This window comes from Myxine glutinosa, chromosome 11, assembly GCF_964187855.1.
Source record: "Myxine glutinosa chromosome 11, kmMyxGlut1.1, whole genome shotgun sequence".
Lineage (NCBI taxonomy): Eukaryota > Metazoa > Chordata > Myxini > Myxiniformes > Myxinidae > Myxine > Myxine glutinosa.
This window is the reverse complement of record NC_136271.1, coordinates 67,471,529-67,489,265: the sequence shown is the minus strand read 5'-3', so window position 1 is coordinate 67,489,265 and position 17,737 is coordinate 67,471,529. Positions and strand designations below refer to the sequence as shown.

At 46.1% G+C, this 17,737-nt stretch overlaps 1 protein-coding gene across 1 annotated transcript; it reads left to right on the top strand.

Moving 5' to 3' along the window:
* The first annotated feature begins 2,185 nt into the window (after nt 1-2,185).
* LOC137436720 (talin rod domain-containing protein 1) lies at nt 2,186-9,068 on the top strand. The gene is made up of 2 exons (XM_068130749.2): nt 2,186-2,415; nt 2,752-9,068. The coding sequence occupies exon 2, from the start codon at nt 3,159-3,161 to the stop codon at nt 4,380-4,382; it is 1,224 nt and encodes a 407-aa protein (XP_067986850.1). The 5' UTR covers nt 2,186-2,415; nt 2,752-3,158; the 3' UTR covers nt 4,383-9,068.
* Nucleotides 9,069-17,737: the final 8,669 nt, after the last annotated feature.

The following is a 17,737-nucleotide window of genomic DNA, read 5'->3' as shown; positions in this document are numbered from 1 at the left end:
GAACTCTCTAGGTATATATGTATTTAGTTATCATTATCTGTCTATACAATTATCTATTCAAATTTGGTTATGTAGAGATTGGCGAATGCTTCATCCTGAAGCCTTAGGTGCAGTGCCCCTTGAAGTGGGGGGCCCTAGGCCTTGTCCTAAGTGCAGGTCTATGCCTTATATGTGCAGGTCTATGCCTTGAAAACAACCTCCTCCACACCACTCCCCACCCCCTTCCCTTGCACTAAGGTGTTTGGGGGAGTGGGGAGGGGTGCTGATGTATGCAATTCCAGCCTGGAGTCGGTGTGCTTCTCAAAAGTCTTCAAAAAAGCTCAATGTACTCAACCTGGAGAGACTTGGCTTTACCTTGATTTTGCTACATTTGTGTATACTAGGGCATGCCCGTACGTGGGTGCCCGTTCCTTGCCAAAAAAAAAAAAAAAACGCTACCCGTACGCTCTACCCCGCCCGTACGCCCGTACGCCCGTAAACAAAAAAAAACAACGCTCTTCGCTTCCGCCCTTCGCTCTGGGAGAAATAATGCGCATAAGAAATCGAGAAATTATTATTTTCTCCGGAAGAAATCGAATTACGAACCGTAATGGCGCACGCGCTCGGCTCGGCTCGCAACAACGCGTTCTGTGATTGGCTGCCGGAAGTGAAGTCTTCACTGTCCGGAAGGTCGCAAATCGCAGTTACGATGAATCGCAAATTAGTTTTAATTAGTTTTAAAACATAGTTTAACGGCAACATAGTTTGCCAACGTGAAATAAATGAATACGCTCTCAAATGTGCCGTCCGAGGCAGAGTCTGTTCGCCACGTTCGGCACACGTGATAGCTCGCTGCTCTCTGATTGGTTGAATCGTTTTTTGGACATAGCTCGGTAACTACTTGTCCGATTAATTTCAAACCTTGAAAAGGCACATCCTCGGGTCCCCAGCAATATACCTGGCAAGTTTCAAGTATATCGGACCCGTGGTTGTCGAGAAACAGCGGTCACAGACAAACAAACACACACACAGACACACACACACACACACAGAGATTGCTGGAATTATAGATAGATTATGCAACAAAGTTCAGCATAGTGAACGTCATCTAAAGTGATTGTGCTTGTATTTTTGTATACAACTTGCAGTGTCCTGGAGGAACAAGATGATCATACTAACAGGGGAGAGGTGCTGAGAAGAGGCAGGCACAGAACAAGTAATTGGATAAAGGCATGGAAAACGAAAGAGGAGGAAGCCTACAGGTAAGTGTGTTGGGTGGAGGAGGCTTTATGACGGTAGACAATATCACACGTAAGGATGAAAGACCACGGTAAAGAGAAGCTGAGTGTATGGGCCTATCACTTTTCCATTGCAGACAGGTTAGTGGTCTCTGTGTTCTTCCACCTCCTCTCTGGTCTTGCACCCTGTGTCCTCTACATGCTTTGTCCCCCCTACAGGTTTCTGCAGGGCACATGCGGTCCACCGTCAACTCCCTTCCAGCGAAACCCCCAAAATCCAGAATCATTGTTCACCTCCACTCATTTGTTCCTCAACTTCTACATCCTCTTCAGTATAAATCTTTCCTCCAAGTGTCCGAGAGAGTTCACCAGTCACCCCCAACTCAGATCATCCCCTATCTAAAACCAAGATGATCTTTTCTGCCCTTGTTAAACCACCACCCAAACCCATAAGGGAAGGCAGTACTTCATGAAGTTGCTGACTCAGGCTTTATTGGTTGTTTGAACAGCAGTTTATCTGTCGTACGAGTACTGCGACTACCAGTCTCTACCACTATCCGTTTTCAGAATGAAATAAACAACTTCAGACCAAGGTCTGTCACAGTGTGTATGGTGGCGAAATAGAAAGGTAGAAAATGTGTGAAATTGGTAGCTAAAAGACGTCATCGACATATTGCGTACGCAAAATTTTGGTGGACTATCTTGACCGCTCCCATGTGTTACTAAACCCTCTGTTACCCTTGGCGTACGCAATTTGTAGACTAGCTCACAGTATAATCAGCTTCCCACGTCACTCCAAGCAGCAACGCACCATGGTACCTCCCGAGGTAAAAGGTTAAACCCAATATATATGTATATATATGGGTTTAGATTCGAGCGAGTGCTGAACAGACACTCGTTGTGACATAGACCACACGGCATGTGTTAAATAAAGAATGAATCCTTGGCCCTTCCCAGCAGCGTTGGGAACGGACGGACCACACCCTCCGGGGCTTCCGGCACCGAGCCCGGGCAAGTCTTACTCCAAGCACCGAACCGGCTCCCAGCTTAAAGGATTAGCTGGCGGCCTCTCACGGGCTCCAGCGTTAATCCAGCACAAGCTCCAGCACAGCTGACTCCTTCTCCGGGCGGGATAATACCTTGTCGCCCGTTACCGACGGCCGGGCCTTCATGAAGCCAAGAACGGAACACACAGTTGGTACGTAATAATAATTTTATTTTTAATCCTTCCTTACCTCACATCTTTTTCTCTTCCTCCTTCAATCCTTCCGTCGGTCCCCTCTTCAAATCGTTTCATTCTCCTCCAGTCACTTCCTCACTGCTTGGTGTTAAAGCAGAGCTCACCGCCTCCTCCTCCTCACTTCATTTGATACTTCGTCTCCTTAATGGGGGACACTGGTCTTAATGGGGTAAGGGCTACAGTTACCCCCAATCGCCATTAGTCCCTTAACCTGTATAACTATAGTCTATACTTGTTTATCCCCATGGAGATCTTCCTCACTCTTCTTCTTCCTCCTTCTCTCACCTCCCACAGTGGCCACAATCCCCGGCTCAGTACGTACAAACTCCTCCTCACTGAAGGGCCTAAACGTCATCAAGAAACCGCCAAAAGTTTGATTGTGACGTCCGAACGTTCCGGAATAGTCCACGGAGCAGACACGGGCCATCCGCGAGACAATTCGCGCGCGAACACCGGACTCGGCGGCGTCCTTGGCTTGATGAGGAAGAAGACGGCGGTTCGCTCGTGAACGGTGTTTGTAGGTACGCGGTGCTCGTGAGTCGTCACAAACCAATGTTGTTGTCAGACGCACAGAAGGAAGCGGATTTTATTTTAAAACGTGAAAGGAAAAGGGGGTGAAAGAAGGATATACATATATGGCAGGATGAGGCGGCCCTGCGGAGCGAGGGTGCGGCCAGGCATGGGAGTCCGGCGAGGACGGCATGGCTAGCTGGGAGGGCGGGGAAGAGACCGCCCAACGCCGAAGCGACGGCGAGGGGGCGACACCGCGAGCGGACGACGTGAACTGGGCCCAGCGCCGGGACTTGGCCAGAGCGAGCCAGGCGTGCGGCGTTGAGATGCAGCTGGTGGCCGATCTGCTGCTGCTGTCCGGGGAAGCACGACCGGTGTACTTCGACGACGATCCGGGGTGTCGCTCAGACACCGGTTGCTCGTCCTCGTTCGAGCGTTGCCGGGACGCGGTGGTGGCGCGCAGTAAGGGCCTCATGATCCTGCTTCACGAACTGCAGGCGTCGCTCAACTTGGGCCGCTTCGCCGAGACGGCCCGGCTGGCCACCGAGACGGGTTCCTCCGCCGTAGCTCTCGTGGAGTGCGCCGCCCAGGCGGCCTACCTGGTGGCCGTGGGCGCCCCTGGCTCGAGGCCCGCGTGCCCGTCCTCAGTCGCCGACCCGTACCGGATGGCCCGGTCACGGCACCGCATCGAGCGCTGCTGTGCGCGGCTCTCCTCGCTCGCCTCCGACCCGCCTGAAGAGCAGCTCACGGCGCAGCAGCTTCTCGACCTCTCCAAGGACGTGCACGCACAGCTTCTCGTGCTGAGCGAAGCGTGCGCGGGGCTCGGGTGTGACCCGACGGCGCGGGAGCAGCTCAAGCTGGCGGTGCACGGCGCCGGCGCCTGTGGGGCGGCCCTGCTGGCGTGCGTGCGCGCCCTCAGGGCGGAGCCCGGAGCGCGGAGCCAGGAGCGCTGCGCACTGTTCGCGGCGCCCCTGGAGCACTCGGTGCGTGCGCTCGTCGCTCTCGCCTCCGAGTCGAGGTTCCGGGGACCCTCGGCCGAGCTGTCGGCCACGGGCAGGGCGGCGCGTTCGGGAATCCTGGGCGGGGCCATGAGCGTCGCCGCGGCCTGCGTGACCGTGGCCCGGTGGCTGCGCGACGCGGCCGTGACCGTGGACCCTCGACGCTCCGCCGAGGTGAACGACAGGCTCCGAGAGGCCGCCGCGGCTGCAGCAGACGGCTGCGAGTTGTTGCTCCGGGCGCTGCGGGAGAAGGGCTCACCCCGCCTGCTGCCGCCCGAGGAAGCCCGCCGGCGGGACGGTGAGGTCCAAGATGATGGCTCCGCGGTGCAGGTGACCTGTGAAGGGAAACCTGAAGATGTAGACGAAGAGAGCGAGGGGGATGGACATGCTGACGGACGTGGACGGACCGGGAGCTGACAGATTGACGCTTGTCCTGCTGGAGAGAGGGTTTGATGGCACTCGATGACCCCTGATATAGTATAGTTTTCATTGCGTGCAGGTACACGGGTTTTTGACAATCTGTGAATATAGAGTATAGAATTTGCTTTAATAAGCCGCAAAGAGACGGTGATTGAAATGTCGAATGTCCTGTCTCGGCTCCTTCAGAATATCATTCATCGTTGACAAACTGAGATTGACAACCATAAGTGAGTGACATTTGCCACGGTGTCCACACTCGATTATTTCTTAAAGTGGAAACTTTGGAGAAGGTTCGGACCTACATAGCCATTCAGAATAACTCCAGCAACAAGGAATAGGAGACGAGAAGCACAGTGAGTGGGTTAGCATCACATGTAGACAAGACCAAGTGTGCGTGGATTACCCCTAGCCTCAGGGTCATTCATGAGCGAGCTGGTTTTTACCGACAATCCGATATTGCCGTGGCGGCTCTGAAACTAATTTGACATCCTGAAGCTTAGAATCCAAAAAACTGCTGCCTCTGAACCCACAATCTCTGAGATGCCAGTCCAGTGTCGTCGTCACCAACAGGTCACCACTGTATCTTGGGCACTAAACCATGGACGACACAGAGAAATTGCTTCCCATGTCCAGTAGGTATACACACACCACCCACAACTTTTGCATTTCAATCGTAGACTCGACGACACCTGCAACATCCGCCAGGCCGCCACACACACCATCGAACACGTCATGGAAGACTGCACCGTCCTGGCTCCACGGAGGCAAGATCAAGATGGATGTGAGGGATCTTTGGGTCACTTCCTACCTCCGTGCCACGGGTCTGATCGGGTAGAACCTCCTGGGGCGAAATCGACACCAACAACAATAACAGGCCAACACTGTAGCAATTGACAGCTTTGACCGAGATATTTTGATTGTTTATTTTTTATTTTGTCAGTCACGTCCATTAGTTTCGAGCGGGAGAGTCAGTCGGAGCTGAGCATTCCAAAGAACCGGAGAGATGCTGCAGGTGCAACTGTTCCCGAGACGAGCGCTTCACTTTTTCTGAAAAGGTAAATGTTTTCAGAGACATCCGCAAGTAGTTCCTGAATGCATTTGGCTAAACCTCCTTCGGTTTCGCTCTGGCTTTTGTTTGATTGTTCTGCGATGGCTCATCCTTCCCAAAATCCTCGAAAATGTGCATTATTGGCTGTATATAAAAAAATCTTCAAAAATGATCAAAGTGTGGAGGAACTGGTGATGAATGAGGCAGTTACAGCCATACGTTTCAGGAAATGCTCATCGGAAGAGCTTCATGAACGACATTTGGTCCTCCGTTAACGTCGTGGTTACGTACTTGAAAAACCACGACGTTAAGTGAAACAACGTTGAATTTATCTGATAAATAAATGTATCTCGACGTCGTAGTAGCGAGTTATGGGTAAATAAAGACGACGATCTTTGAAGCCTTGGTATCTAATTATTATCGCCGACGTTATGACGTAACAACGTTAACCGGACGACGTTAAGCGGGGACGCCCTTGTGACCCCTGGTACTGTACATTCAAATGTCCCCCTCCTCCCAACCCATAAATGTTTGATTTACCTTTTTGAAGAAAGTGATACCTGTGTGTGCGATTACACATTCGTGAGACGATTCCACCTGCAGCACGACCAGAAGGGCTCGACTCTCCCTCGTTTTGTTGGCATGCCCTGCCCCGCCCCGATTGACTATCCGCTCGAAACGGATGAAAAATTGAACTCGATCAAACTGTGCCGGTTTCAGTTTTGTCCACACCAGCCTTCGCACCTGTCAGTGAGAAACTGACATTCTGAGTTTGTCAGTTACGAGTCTGCATTTAGTCTGATTGTAATACCTACAAATGTTCACAGAAGGCTGGAATCACGTCACCTGTTTATACCTGTACAGAAAGTAGCACGTTTCTTTGCTGGATTTTAAAGGATCATTTCACTTTTGTGATGTAAAGGGAATCTGCACTTCCTTGTAATCTCCATTTTCTCTAATGTCAGCGTTGTAATACTTTTACATCTGCATCGTTTTGGTTTTTCATTGTTTACAAGGTCATGGCTTAAAATGGTCAATTCATCATGGTGGTCAGTCCCTCCATACCTGTGGGTTGACCTGTACTTCAATAGGTAATCAAGTCGAAGCACATCGTTGCATCATCATGTACCATGGCCCTTTGCAGAGCGTTGGTGCTGTCGAAGCAGTTTGCTCAGTCACAGTCCAGGTCGGGTCGCCACTCCGACTAAGTTTGGGGCGGGAATTTGTAATTTGGTCATGGTGCCGGCACTCTTCAAGAACGACGCCATGGGATCCTTGAGGTGCACCAACTAATGCCGGCAGGTGGGACTCCTAATTTAGCGTCCATCCGAGAGACGACACACGTTGATGAATCGCCCTGCTTGTGAAACACCAGGATGGCAGCTTATAGCTGGGTTGGGATTCAAATCCAGGATAGACAGTTTAGAGGTGAGTGTGCGTACCTTTTGGAAATCCTGGTAGACCTTATCGTTAAATCAGGAATTCAAATAATGAGGGCAGTGTAATTCAAATAATGAGGGCAGTGTAATTCAAATAATGAGGGCAGTGTAATTCAAATAATGAGGGCAGTGTAATTCAAATAATGAGGGCAGTGTAATTCAAATAATAGGAGGGATGGGGAGAGGGTCGTGGAAGGGATGGGAGCCCAAATCTCACGGATCAATGGATCCCAGTAATGATGCAACCAAAGTAAATTGAGTATTCTTTGTTATAATATATGGACCGGCACAGGTAACTTCCTTGGAGATCTTCACTCGTCTCTGTGAGCTGTTTGGGTAACTGCAGGTGAAGGAATTGATCACAAGAGGAGAGCACGAGACGTGCCGTGTTCGCAGTTTTGTGTACAAATGTATTGTACTTAAAAAAAATTATTATTATTTTTATTGGTGCCCGGTGCACAATAGAAAAAAAAATCCAAGTTGTATCACCATGACGTCATTATTAATGTGACGTCAGTGGATAAGCAGCTCATGATTACAACGTTGGCTGTGGTTTCAGGTGTATTATTCCGATCAGTATTCTTTCTATCTGTATGTACACACCTGTACCCCATGTAACATTTGTCTGGACAACATGAATTATTTTGTTTTTTTAAGATTTTTTATTTTTATTGATTCCTCCTTCAAAATTGTTTTGAACGTTTGTCCAATTGTTTTTTGTTCATGTGAAAATGGAGTTTTGCACATTTTTCATGAATTGCTCCATTTGCTTCTTGGCCTTTGCCGATTGTTTTCCAGTGCAAATGTTTCTTAATAACAGAATGCTTCAGATCATATTCAGATGTCTTGTTTAAAATGATGCTCATTTCATCACTTGACGCCCATTCGAGATATTTCTATTCAGAACTCAACAAATCCACCTTTGTGTACCTGGAGAGATCGAAGATAGACAGCTGGCCTGTCTGAAGGTTGGCCTCACCTGATGTGTTTTTAATCAGATTTTATATTCTGATGAAATCGTTGTGACTGAAACATTTATCCTTTACTGGTTTTAACCTTCAAATAGACCAAGTGGAGAATATTATTTTTGTACAATTTTTATTTTTGAATGCAGCTTGCATTTGGAAAATAATGATATATGTGCACACACACACACACACACACACCTTCCCCTTACCTACACAACCACATCCCCCACCCCCCCCCCCTTACCTACACAACCACACCTCTCCCCCTTACCTACATACAAACACAACCCCCTTACCTATACACACATCCCCTTTACCTATACACACACCCCCCTTACCCACACCTCCCTCTTATCTACACACACACACACACACACACACCTTCCCCTTACCTACACAACCACATCCCCCACCCCCCCCCCCTTACCTACACAACCACACCTCTCCCCCTTACCTACATACAAACACAACCCCCTTACCTATACACACATCCCCTTTACCTATACACACACCCCCCTTACCCACACCTCCCTCTTATCTACACACACACACACACACACCCGCACCGTTACCCTTTTCCATAAGGGTGGTGTGGACGATCTTTCAACAAAAAGGAAAGGTGCTCACTGTGCGAATGACATGGAACAAATATAATTTGAGCACGAAGTACAGACGGTCGGGTTGGAGCGACAGACAGTACAATAACGTTGGATCCGTACACGATCTGTTCGAAGGCTGCTCTTTGTGAATGTTCCGTCTTTCTTGGTGCAGTCTGTGAATTTATGGATAGGATTTATTTTATTTTAACCTGGGGTGCTTTAGTTGCATATTCTAGTATGTCGAACTACCTTTCTTTACCTGCCAGTGATTACATTTGTGTTCGCAATACAGTTTGGCAGTTCTGAATGTACTACAGCCATTGTATTGTTTAATCTCCCGCTCAACTGATTATAACAAGTGGTAGTTGGAGGCCTGGCTGTTTATTTTCAGTTTCTCTTCTTTTTGTTTTTAACTGAAGTTCACTTCTGAAGCCAGTTCAGTCTTGGTGTTGCAAGATTATCATTTATTGATGAACAAATGGGTGAATGAATGAATATCCATGAGGATGGTGGATCTTGTGATGATCATCAAAACACAAGTGCCCCTTTTACACTATGATGGATTACTAAGTGTTCGTGTGTGTTCACCTCTATTTATTTGCCATTAAAAGTGTTTGCAGTTCTAACAACCTACTTTGTGGTTTTTTTTTTTTTTGCAGGTACCATAATCTTGCGTCTGCATTAGAATTGCCATGCTTATATGGTTATCATTTCCACATTTAAATTTTTGGCCTGGCAGGATGGCCTAGACATATGCGTACTCACATTTGAACTCTCCATCCTGGGTTTTAATCTGGATGTAGGTTGTAGTTGGAAACTTTTTTTATTTATTCGTATGGAGCCTGTGGTTGCTCGGTGCATCATTTTCTGGGGGTGTGGCTGTGCCGCTGGCGCAATGCCCCGATAACAGCTACCTGGTACTTATTTTGCCAACCTCGGAAGGATGACAGGCACAGGTTAATTCAATGGAACGACACAGGTTTGAACTCAAGAGCCCAGGTCTCAAGCCAGCTACCTTTAACCGTGAAGCCAACACTAGGCTTTCTGTAAGCAGTCAACCTGGTTTCTTGCATGCAAGATGATGCAACATTGGGCGTTCCATCCATTGGGCGGATGTTCTGCTGGCATTAGTTGGCAGACAACCCCAGGTCGGTGTCTCACAAATAGTACACTGCCATCCTGAATAAATTACAAATTCCTGTCCTGACTAGCTTTAGGGAAAGGAATGGCAATCCACCAAGCAGAAACTCTTGCCAAGAGGCTGTTTGGGTAGGACTGATGCCTCTGTAAGGAATATGGTAGGTACGTTGATGGTTATGATGATTTTCACCAAATATCAAAATCGTCAAATTGCTATCTATATTTTTTAATAGGTTTCAAGGTCGAACTCTGCAGCCAGTCTCCTTCCTGGATGTCGTGGTGGTGCATTGTCAAATTTGTCTGGCGTATTCTGACCATGCATCCTGTCACTCACCTGAAATGACGGTACTGCAGGTGTTGCCTGAGAGAAGGCAGAGTGCCAAACTCTGTTTTTGCCTCCAAATCTCATGTACCCAACCCATCCCATTCTTTTCCCGTCTTACGCTGGCATACCCACATTCTGCTGGACTCTGTGTCCTTCTCACCTGAGAAGGTAGAGAAAGTTCTGCCTGGCGTTGACCCAGATGGCATCGGTATCTATGTTCTCAAATCCTACTCTGCTGTTATTGCTCCCCTCAATCTGCCTTATAAAGCCTTTCCTGTTTTCAAACAATTTGATCCCTGACCATCAGTTTGGATTCCATCCCAGTCACTCAACTCTTGACTTGCTGCTGCTCATCTCTCAGCAATAGTTGGCAACCCTCAATCTCAAACAAGAGGTCAAGACTGTCTCCATGGACATATCTCAGGCATTTGACATAGCTGCTTCGCTTGCCAATCTTCCTGCCTGTGGTTTAGTGTGCCACCTTTTTTGCTGGATTTCTGACTTCCTATACTCACATAGTCAGTGTTGCCATCAATGGAATTCTCTCCTCATTTCTCCTAGTGGAGGCTGGAGTTCCCCAAAACAGTATTTTGGGCGGTCTTGTTCCTCATCTCCATAAATGACCCTTTCAATGCTCTGGAATACCCTCTCTTCATTTGGTGCAGACTACTCCACATTGTGACTTACAATACCCGAACGTTCTGGTACTCTTCCCTCGAAGGCGACAAACTAATGGTGCACCATAATCTCTTCTCATCTCCAATCCTGACATATGATCCTTATTGCCCTTACTGGTTAGTTTCAGTGTCCGTCCTCCCTGTTCTTTTCCAGTTCATTCATTACCACTTTCAGCTCTACCTTAGTTGATGAACGTTAAAGGGCCCACGGTGTCCTTCGTGAAGCGCAGGCGAGCTATCGCTGGCACCATGAACAAATTACAAAGTACTGCCCTATCCAGCAAGGGGCACTGCATCAGCGGCACAGCCACTCCTTCAGGTAATGATGCTACCCCACAGACTTGTGCTGCATACAAAAGAAGAAGCTCTACCTTGCTCTTCCATGAGCCTCGCTACTGTAAAGAAAAATACTAGAAAATAAAAGTTTAAGGTCCATTTTCACAAGCAAATGCAATATGCCCTCTCCCCCTTTGACACACCTGTAAAATCGAAAAGAAGAAGACAAATACCGACACCTGCTTTCGCCCAGAACAGCCATGTGAATTACCAGAAAATTATTGTCTGGATTGATTCGAGGCATGGCAAGCCAAAAAACCTTAATTATGCAACTGACTTTGAGCTTTTCCCCCTGAAAAACAAAATCACATTCCCTGACAAAATCATAAATTCCCTGACAAAATCACAGACTCGTCAAACAAGTGGAGCATGTCTTTCAATCCTGACAAATCTCACACTATCTCTCAGAAAAGACTGGACAACCCTCCCATCCACTTTCTGAACAATCTTCTCCAAGAAGTTCTGTCACTCAAGCTTTTGGGTCTCACTATCTGCCATGATCTTTCCTGGGAAAACCACATTTCCAAGCAGGCCTCCAAAGCCAGTCGCCGACTGTGCATCCTCAGTCCTCTCTGGGCACACCTGAGCTCCTCACCACATACAGTCACGTGAAAAAGTAAGTACACCCCATGTAAAGTTTTGACTTTTTCAACATATTTCAACATACAGCTATTTGATTTTCATTTCAACAATATTGATAGATAAAGGTGATATAATATAACAAATATCATGAAACATTTACATTTTGTCGTCCATTGTATAATTTAAATAAACATAAATGCAAATTTCGCATGTGGAAAAAGTAAGTACACCCTTGGCTCTAATAGGTGGTATTGCCCCCTTTGGCAGAAACAACCTCAAGTAGGCGTTTCTTATAACTGTCTACCAGTCTCTGACATTGACTGGGAGAAATTTTTGCCCACTCCTCCATGCAGAATTCTTTCAGCTGTGCGATGCTTGAGGGGTTTCTTGCATGCACAGCTCGTTTCAAATCCCCCCCACAACATCTCGATGGGATTTAGATCCGGGCTTTGACTTGGCTATTCCAGAACCCTCCATTTCTTTCTTTTCAGCCATTCATTGGTGGATTTACTGGTATGTTTAGGGTCATTGTCATGTTGCAAGGTCCACCTTCGGTTGAGCTTCAACTTTCCGACAGATGGCCTCACATTATCCTCAAGCACCCTCTGGTACAATGAAGAATTCATAGTGGATTCTATGATGGTGAGCTGCCCAGGCCCTGATACAGCAAAGCTGCCCCAAACCATAATATTTCCACCACCATGCTTTACAGTTGGTATCAGGTTCTTGTGGTCAAATGCTGTCTTTGGTTTTCGCCAAACATGTCTTCTGGTACTGTGGCCAAATAGCTCGACCTTTGACTCATCTGTCCAGAGCACATTGTTCCAGAAGTGCTGGTCTTTGCCTAGATGTTGATTGGCAAACTTTAGTCTTGCCCTGATGTTCTTTCTGGACAGCAAAGGTTTCCTCCTGGCACACCTCCCATGTAGATCAAATTTGTGCAGCCTCTTTCTCATGGTAGACTCGTGCACTTTGACATCAACAGTGGCAAGAGCTACCTGTAGGTCCCGTGATGACATTCTGGGGTTCTTAGAGACTTCTTTCAGCATCTTGCGGTCTGCTCTCGGGCTGAACTTGCTGGGGCGGCCTGGCCTGAACAAGTTGGCAGTTGTTTGGAATCTTCTCCACTTGCAGGTGATCTTCCGGACAGTCAAATGATTGATTTCAAATTGTTTGGAGATCTTTTTAAATCCCTTCCCAGACTCGTAGGCATCTATAACCTTCTTTCTGAAGGCCTCAGAGAGCTCTTTTGATCTAGGCATTTGAACGCCACACACTTCAACAACAAAGAGCAAACCAAACGAAATGTCTGAGGTTTAAATAAGACAGGTTCCTCCAAGATCCTCTCTAACGATGTTCTAATCATTTGCACCTGAGCTGGTGCACCTGATTCAAATTTTAGGTATTTGAAGTAGTGATAAATGTAGGGGTGTACTTACTTTTTCCACATGCGAAATTTGCATTTATGTTGATTTAAATTATACAATGGACTACAAAATGTAAATGTTTCATGATATTTGTTATATTATATCACCTTTATCTCTCAATATTGTTGAAATGAAGATCAAATAGCTGTATGTTGAAATATGTTGAAAAAGTCAAAACTTTACATGGGGTGTACTTACTTATTCTCGTGACTGTACAAGACTTTCATCCGCAGTTCCATGAAATACTGTTCTCCCCTCTGGGCCGGTGCTCCTGCCTCACACCTAGCTCATCTTCACGCTGTTGAAACCAAAGCTTTCAGAATCATTGGAATCTCCCTTGATGAAGCTATCTCCGAGGGCCTTTCACTCACTCACCGCAGGCAGGTTGGTGGTCTTTCTGTCTTCTACCGACTCCTCTCTGGCCTTGCTCCCCCAGCTGTCTGTGCTCTTTCCCCCAAATATTCCTGCAGGTCGCACAAGATCCGCCAGCAACCCTCTTATAGTTAAACTGCCAAAATCAAGACTCTCTGCTCACCTTCACTCTTTCATTCCTCTTTTCTCCTGCCTCTGGAACAAACTCCCTCACTCTCTTCAATTCCAATCCTCCCTCCAGGTCTTTAAAACAGCTGTTCACCACCATCTCTTATCTTCCCCCATCCAAAACCTTGATCTTTTCTATCCCTGTTAATTCACCCCAGATCCACTTTTTTGAAATACCGACTTCTTTCCTTGAAGTCCCAGCAGTATCCATGTTTTATACCTCTCCCATCCTCCTCCCCCCAAGCCCACTCCCTCCCACAGATCTCCCTCTTCTCTACTGTTGTACTTGTGTGCTTCCCTCTCTCCCCATCTTGTCTCCCGCTCCCTTTATTATATGTTTTTTATGTGTCCATTTGTTTTTTTGTGATTAATGTTAGCTCTTACACGAGCCTCGATTTATTATACAAAAAAAAATTGAGTGTTGGGGCCAAATTTTTTATATAGCATGATATATCATAAGTCGTGGATGGATTATGACAAAACTTGGTGGACGAGTTGCTTAGGTGACACAGTATCTTTTGCAAAGAATAAGCAAGTTCTTGCCATCATCCTAATTAAACTCCAAAATCCTGCCACCTTAATTCATGTCTTGCTTCAACAGGCCATTGCTAAAAATACTGGGCCAAACTTTCCCCTTGCCTGGCACCCACAATGTGGTGGGATTAATTGGGGCCATTAACGAAGTACAGTGGTAGACTTTATACGTGACACTTTAAATGGCCAACAATTTTTATTTTTATTTTTTTATTTTAAGTGCCACACTGTGCGGTGAGAAAGGTGGCATCGTTGTTGTTGTTAACATTATTGGTAAGTGAGGGCACTTCCCCCAAGCTCAGTGACTGTTTGTCTCATCCAACAGGTCTGTGTGTCACCATTTTTCTCAAATGGCCGAATGGATCTTCGTGAGAGGTTCATCATTGAGTGCCACGAGTGTTTTAGACAAAAATTTCTGAAATAAAAAAATTGTTGCATTTTTTGGGATAACAGAAAACCAGAGAATTGTCTGAGGAGGTCAGACACAAGACTGTAGCCAAGCATGGACAATCTCGAGGCTACAAGTCCATCTCCAGAGACCTTGATGGTCCTGTATCCACCATACGCAATGTTATTAGGTTTAATTATTAGGTTTATTAAGTTTAAGGTGCACGGTACTGTAGCCAACCTCCCTGGACGTGGCCGCAAGAGATATCTTGATCGAAGATTGCAGCGAAGGATTGTTTGAATGGTGGAGAAAGCACCTCGATCAACTGCCAAATAGATTCAAGCTGACCTTCTAACACAAGGTACAAGTTTCAACTCGCACCATCCGTTGACAACTCAATGAAGGGGGGGGGGGGGGGGGGGGTTCTATGGTAGGAGACCCAGGAGGACCCACTGCTGAGAGACATAAAAAAGCCTGACTGGAGTTTGCCAAAACACACCTAAACAAGTCAAAATTCTTCTGGGATAATGTCCTGTGGATAGATGAGACCAAATTAGAGCTTTTTGGGAAGCACATCATCTCTATGTTTACAGAAAGCAAAATGAAGCCTTCAAAGAAAAGAACACCTTCCCTACAGTCAAACATGGCAGAGGTTCAGTGATGTTTTTGGGTTGCTGTGCTGGCTCCTTCAACCCAGTGTGAGAAAGCTGGGTCTCCATCAAAGGTCATGCAGCAGGACAATGACCCCAAACACACTTCAAAAAGCACCCAGGAATGGTTGAAGGCAAAATGCTGGATTGTTCTGAAGTGGCCAGCAATGAGTCCAGATCTAAATTCCATTGAACACCTGTGGGGAGATCTGAAAACAGCAGTTGGGAGAAGGCACCCTTCAAATCCGGAAGAACTGGAGCAGTTTGCACAAGAAGAGTGGGCCAAACTGCCAGTGGAGAGGTGTAGGAAGCTCATTCATGGCTATAGGAAGCGTTTGACTGCAGTTATTTTATCCAAAGGCTGTGCTACCAACTATTAAGTCTTGGGTATCGACAATTTTGTCAATGCCATTTCTTTTTATTTTCTGAATTAAAAGGATAAATTAAGTTCCGAATCAAAAACCAAGGTTCTGTAATATCAGTGAAATAAAGAATTGTGGAGACCAAATACCTTTGTCAACTTCAACTTATTTTTAGAAAAAATTGTGAGGTATTTGAAAAAAGTGCAAGGGTGCCAATATTTTCGGCCACGACTGTAGTTTCTGAAAACAAAGCAAATACCTATTTTGGGGGGCACCAAATACATATTTTGGTTGCAAGTGTTTACGGACTGACGATGCCCCATCGCATTAGCTCCCGTACCCATGTTCCAGGTGAGCTAAAAAAAAACAATAAAAAAAAAAACAAGCTTTTTATTGCTACAACTAAATTGAATTACACACAGGGTTGTACTGTGTTTTTTGTTGTTGTGTGTGTGTATATATACACACACACACACACACACACACACACACACACACACACTATGTCAAGGATGGTGGATGAGATGGAACACAATGGATCAGGGCACAACGTAACAAAAGGAGCAGCAGGAGAAAATGCCAACAACAGGGTGGAGGGAGAAAATAAACTGAGACGGACAAAGAAGGGACATGGGTAAATGATGAGGAGTAGGGGAGAACAATGAGTGGTAGGGGAGAATGGAAGGTGTGGACAAGATGGCTACTGAAGAAAAATTTGGGGAGGGGTGGAGGGTGGTTTAATGGGTGAAGAAAAAATCATGGTTTTGGATGGTGGATGATCTGGTTAACAGCATCTTGAAGAATGGGATTGAAGAGTGTGGAAGGTGGTTCCACAGGCAGGAAAAAAGAGGAATGAATGAGTGGAGGTGAGCGTGTGTGTCCTGCAGATACAGTAACTGTCCGATAGCTCCACAGAAATCCTACTTGGTATAAAACTTTTTCAGATTTTTTTTCTTGGAAAGACGACTTCCTCTCCTCCGGCGATGCCTCTATATCTGCTGAACGTATAGCTGAAGTTATTGTTGCAGGAATGGAGGCTTATATCCCCTTCTCTTTCATTTCAAGTGTATCTCTTCTACCAACTCTTGGTTCAATAATTCCTTCTCTGTGGCCATTCGTGCATGTCCCATGGCATATGGGACATGGAAAAACTCTTTTTCCTCCGACTCACATTCAGCTTTTATATCTGCTAGAAATAATTGCAAACATGTTATTCGTGAGGCGAAGCATTCCTTTATCCAAAAGAAATGTGACAAACTCTCATCTTCCACTAATAGATCTTTCTGGTCCTTAGCTAAAAGTATCTCCAACAACTTCTGTCGCTCTACGTTTTCTTCACTGTTCCGTTCTGATGATACCATCACCGTCTCTCCGACTGTTAAAGTAACTCTTTTTGGTTCTCTTTTCTCTTCTAATGCCACACCAGATGACTTGCCTTCCTCTCCTTCTGATGCACCCCTTACCAATCCTATGCCCCTCCCTATAATCTTGTTTCATGCAGTCAAAAAAGTACTCCCCTCTCTGGACACAAGCAAGGCATATGGACAAGATGGCATTCCTCCTCGTGTCTTGAAGGAGTGTGCCTCAGAACTTGCACCCGTGCTTGCTCGTTTGTTTTGTTTTTGTTTAAAAACCCAAACTTTTCCTCTTTCCTGGAAACAAGCCTGAGTGCAGCCTATGTTAAAGACGGATGATCGTTCAAACCCCTTCCAACTACTATCCTATTGCTCTGAGTTCTACTATTTACAAAGTCTTTGAATGTCTTCTCAATTCCAATTTCCTCAAACATCTTGAATCTCAGTCTTCTATCTGACCATCAATATGGCTTTCACAAGGCAAGATCTAACAGTGATATCCTTTCTTACATTACAAATGTCTGGGTCTCTTCTCTGAGAGACTATGGGGAATCCTTTGTTGTAGGCCTTGATATCTCAAAAGCCTTTGACAGAGTTTGGCATCAGGGTCTGATATCCAAGCTTCCTTCTTTCAGCTTTCCGCCTTCATGCTGCTCTAATAATCGAGCTTTCTCTCCGACCACTCTATTTTCGTAATTGTTGATGGTTCAACATCTTCCTCCTTCCCCATCAACAGAAGTGTCCCTCAGCGTTCTGTCCTGTCCAACACTACTTCTTTTTATCAATGACCTTCTTTCTTCCACAAATAACAATGCACCCGTATGCTGAGGATTCGACATTACTTTACTCCATGTTTTTCCCAACTGCCCCATCTTCCCTCACTCGATCTACATCTTGTTTCATCACAGCCACCTCTTTAAATTCGGATTCAGACAAGATTTCCCAGAGGGGTATATGTAATAGGGTAAAGTTTAATGCTTCT

Excerpts from the sequence above, each read along its gene's own strand:
- LOC137436720 (XM_068130749.2), top strand. The coding sequence starts at position 3,159 with ATGGCTAGCTGGGAGGGCGGGGAAGAGACCGCCCAACGCCGAAGCGAC.